The sequence below is a fragment of the Myotis davidii genome, unplaced genomic scaffold (assembly GCF_000327345.1).
Source record: "Myotis davidii unplaced genomic scaffold, ASM32734v1 scaffold217, whole genome shotgun sequence".
NCBI lineage: Eukaryota > Metazoa > Chordata > Mammalia > Chiroptera > Vespertilionidae > Myotis > Myotis davidii.
In genome coordinates, this window is record NW_006290034.1 from 5,852,123 (window position 1) to 5,856,454 (window position 4,332).

At 59.3% G+C, this 4,332-nt stretch overlaps 1 protein-coding gene across 2 annotated transcripts in view; it reads left to right on the forward strand.

The window, feature by feature from the left end:
* The window catches only part of PROK1 (prokineticin 1), a 4,887-nt gene extending 1,836 nt beyond the window's left edge, over positions 1-3,051 (forward strand). For both annotated transcript variants that reach the window (XM_006762988.2, XM_015563425.1), the window contains 2 exons: positions 948-1,073; positions 1,860-3,051. In XM_006762988.2, coding sequence (XP_006763051.1) covers positions 948-1,073; positions 1,860-1,979 — 246 coding nt within the window. In that variant the 3' untranslated portion in view covers positions 1,980-3,051. The remainder of the gene's footprint in view (positions 1-947; positions 1,074-1,859) is intronic.
* The last annotated feature ends 1,281 nt before the right edge of the window (positions 3,052-4,332 follow it).

Consider the following 4,332-nt stretch of genomic DNA (forward strand, 5'->3'; position numbering starts at 1 on the left):
TGGGCACGGGCTCTCGGAAGCGTGGCGTCACCCTCGCGGGGGCACTGGCTGTGCTAGGTGGTGGGGCCACACTCATTGCTGCAGGAAGTCCTAGTTGACCCCGGAGCTTTCGAGAGAGAAGTCTGCAGGGAAAAGGGGGTGGAAATTCACTTTTATTTCCACCTCCTCCAACTTCCCCTGGACGATGAGAAGGTAGAGAAATGCCAAGCGACTCCTGGCATCGGTTGGTTTCATGCTCACAGGGCACCTGGCTTCTCCTTTTAGAGACCAGAGCCCGAGTTTCACAGGACAAACAGGAAAGGCGGCCACTGCTTTGGGGCCCAGAGCACAGATGTGACTGTCTGGGCAGAACCGCACCCAGTGGTGTGAGCCCTGGAGGCTGCCCTCCTACGGGGCTGCGTCCATCGGGGAGGGCGAGTTCCAGGGAGCAGCGTGGTCACCCCACCCAGAGGGGTGGCGGCCGCAGGGTGACCCCAGGCCCAGGCCTCCCTGTGAGCTGACATCTGGTGGCAGGAGGCAGGTCTGAGGCAGGGGGAAACTGTCCTCCAAGTTGACCCTTCGAAGAGCACAGGGAGGGAGGGACCTCGGGGGAGGAAACGCGTGACGGATGGACATGCACCCGTGGGTAGAACAGGGAGGTGAGGGCAAGTCAGGCCTCCGGCCTCCCTCTGTCCTCCACCTCCCGGCCTCCCTGCCTCCCGGCCTCCCTGCGCTCTCCACCTCCCTCTGCTCTCCGCTCTCCGCTCCCAGGAAGGGCCGCGTCCTGCCACCCACTCCTCTGCACCCAGACTGCTGCCACCCCCAGCTCAGGCCTCCTGGTCCTTCCCCCAGAGTGGAGCGGGGGCACTGCTCTCAGCATCCCCCAAGGGTTTTGGGATGTGCTTTTCGCTTCTGGTTTCTTTGGGTGGCACTAACAAGCCCTCATGGCCCCTTTGCCCCCCCTGCAGGCCTGTGAGTGGGACGCCCAGTGTGGGCCGGGCACCTGCTGCGCCGTCAGCCTGTGGCTCCAAGGCCTGCGGATGTGCACCCCGCTGGGGCAGGAGGGAGAGGCATGCCACCCCAGCAGCCACAAGGTATTGTACCCACTTGCTCAGGGCCCAGGGCCCGCGAGGCAGAGCCGGGACTGGGGCCACTCTCCCTACTAAGTGCTTTGTACAAGTTTAAGCCTCTTTCCACCATATGTGTTAGGCTGTTATGAACCCATTTTACAGATAATAAAGTTGAGGCACAGAGAGGCTAAATAACTCGCCAATTGTCACAAAGCTGGTGAGGGGCAGGCCTGGGATTCGAGCCAGGCAGTGTGACCCTCATCGCTCCTCTCCAACCCCCTGAGGGCCTCGGGGCTCAGCTCTGCTCTGGGGTGACCACAGGGCGGAGCGGTGTCAGCCCTGTCCAGCTGCGTCCCCAGGGCCCACCACTGTGGTGTGTGGTGGATGAATTATAAGTGACATTCCGTCGAGGTGTGTGTGTGTGTGTGTGTGTGCGCACACATGTGTGTGTATGTGTGTGTATGTGTGTGTGTGTGTGTATGTGTGTGTGAGCACCTGGGTGGGCCAGCGAGGGGACCGGTGCTGGCGGCTTGTGGGGTTTCAGGGTTGGGGGCGGACAGCCTTGTGCTGTGGCTGATCCATGGTCTCGGGAACCAGATTCCCTGGGTCCATCCTGGCCCCTCCACAGATGAGCTGTGTGATGGTGGCCCGTTGTGTAGCCACTCTGGGCCCCGCATCCTGCTCTCCGGGCTGTGACTGTGCTGGGGCGGGGGGGCCGGGACGCAGGCCGGGGCCGGGCCCAGCAGAGGCCCTGCCTGGAGGCCCGTGTCCCTGGGTGACAGTGTCATCCTTCCTCTCCTGTCCCCCCAGGTCCCCTTCTTCGGGAGACGCCAGCACCACGCCTGTCCCTGTCAGCCCGCCCTGCTGTGCTCCGGGCGCGGCCCCGGCAGGCACCGCTGCTCCGGGGACTTGAAGGACTTGCACTTCTAGGGGCTCGGCTGGTCTCCGGACACCACCCGGCTCCGGTCTCTTATGAACTTTTATTTTCTTTCTGCCACGTGACCCCCCAGCCCCCCACCGCTGCCTGTTAACACGCCCCACACCGCCTGCCTGCCTCCTCCGTCAGCACACACGGGCGCAGGCCGACACACGACCGGGCCATGGCCACGGGGCGGCCTGAGGGTGTCCCGCTGGGCCGTGGTCCCAGAGGCAGCCTGGCCGGTTCTCCGTCAGTCACGGGGCTGTCAGTCTCAGGAAGGCTGTCCTTTCCTTGTCCCGGCCTCGCCCTCTGCTCCCAGTGACGTGGCCTCCAGGGCCCTGCTCTCTCCTCCCTGCTTGCGCCTTCTGCCTGGTCCGGATGTCCGAGCACAGACCTGGGGAGTCACCGATCGGGGCCTGACTCTTGTCTAAAACAGCAGCCCCACTCAGCACCCACATCTGGACCCGGCCCGGGCTCCCTGGGGTCAGGGCGGTGGTACCAGCGGCTGGGCACCCTGGTGGGCCGGTTGCAGAATAAAAGCGTGGACAAGGGTGGGTGGCCGCGGTGCCTGCGATGCCTGTGTGGGACTTGGGAGTGGGACTGGGCTGTGTCCAGGTGGGACGGATGCCCTGCGCCTCCCGGAGCCAGGGCGGTTTCGTCGAGAAAGCGGATTCAGGTCTTTGAATGAGGAACGAGAGGTGGCTGCCTTCGAGCCGCAGAGGAGGCAGGGGTGCCCATGGGCGCTCTGACACCCTGCCCGTGGCTGCCCCGCTCCATCCCTGCCTGGGAGCTGCCAGAATGCAGACCCGCCACTGGGCCGAACCACCCGTGTAATCTAACTGGACCAATTCCCGCTTTTCATATCAGACGTTTGAGGAATGTATCATTGGTCTCTGCCCCAGTTCCCCTGGTTTTTCCTGAAGAACAAAGAGGGGGGCTGGGAGGCTAAGACAGGCTTATTTGTGTGAATTCTTCATATTCAGGAAAATATTCTTCATACATGTAGATGTAAAAAGATTCTACTTATACTAGTAAGTAGAATCCTATATAATCCTATATAATAAAAGGCTAATATGCAAATTAGTCAAGCTCTCAGAAGTTCGACCAACCGGGAGTTCAACCCCTTGCTATGATGTGCGCTGACCACCAGGGGGTGGTGCGGAATGAAAGAAGGCCCTAGCTGGCAGCCAGAAGGCCCCGATCGCCTCTGATCGGCCAGACCTAGGGACCCTAACTGCACATTCCCCTTGTGTACCGGGCCTCTAGTGTATCCATAATAAGAATGTATTTTAGAAGAAGTAGATTAGGATTGGGTGATGTAGACACCCCTCCAGATCTCCAGATGCAGACCTTTCAGGGGCAGCCCCCCCACATTCACCCCCTCTTTTCTTTTCAGTCACTGGAGTCTGGTGCCATCTGGTGGCTAACGTGGGGATGGCAAGAAAAGCTTAATTGGGAAAAAATGGAAGCTTCAGAAAGACACAACCTTCTCACAGACGATGGGGACCAGTCCCCAGGCACCCCCAAGAGTTAGACTCACTGAGAGGTTTAGAGGGGCAATGCTCCCACCTGCAGGAAGAGGGCTGACACCCTAAGACGCACAGGAGGGATGCTGACTGCCCCCCTGGGTCCAGCCCCACCCTAGATATTGCTAGAAGCCCTGTCCTCTTCCTGGGAGACTCTCTCCCCTTCCCCAGGATTAGGAGTGGGGGTGTGTGGGGGGAGTCAGAGAGGCCGACTGAGCCCCTCCCCCTCTATCTGTGTGCTGGTCCTTTGTTAGTGTCCCCCAGCCCCACCTGAGTATCCCAGTCTGAAGTTCAAGGGCAGCCTGGGTTTCTCTCTCTGCCCTTCTCCCTGAGCTCCATGTGAACTGGTCACCAAACTCTGTTTCTTTTTCCTTTCAAAAAAAGTCTTTATTGATTTAAAAAAATATTTTTATTGATTTCAGAGAGGAAGGTAGAGGGAGAGAGAGATAGAAACATCAATGATGAGAGAAAGTATCATTGACCGGCTGCCTCCTGCACACCCCCAACTGGGGATCAGCCCACAACCTGGGCATGTGCCCTTGACCAGAATTGAACCCAGGACCCTTCAGTCCACAGTCTGACACGCTATCCACTGAACCAAACCAGCTAGGGTTCTTTATTGATTTTAAAGAGAGGAAGGGAGAGCGACAGAGAGGTAGAAACATTGATGAGCGAGAAACATGGATGGGCTGCCTCCTGCACACCCCCTACTGGAGATGTGTCCACAAACAAGGTACATGCCCTTGACCAGAATTGAACCTGGGACCCTTCAGCCCACAGGCCGACACTCTATCCACTGAGCCAAACCGGTTTGGCCCGCTTACGTTTTTAAAAAAAA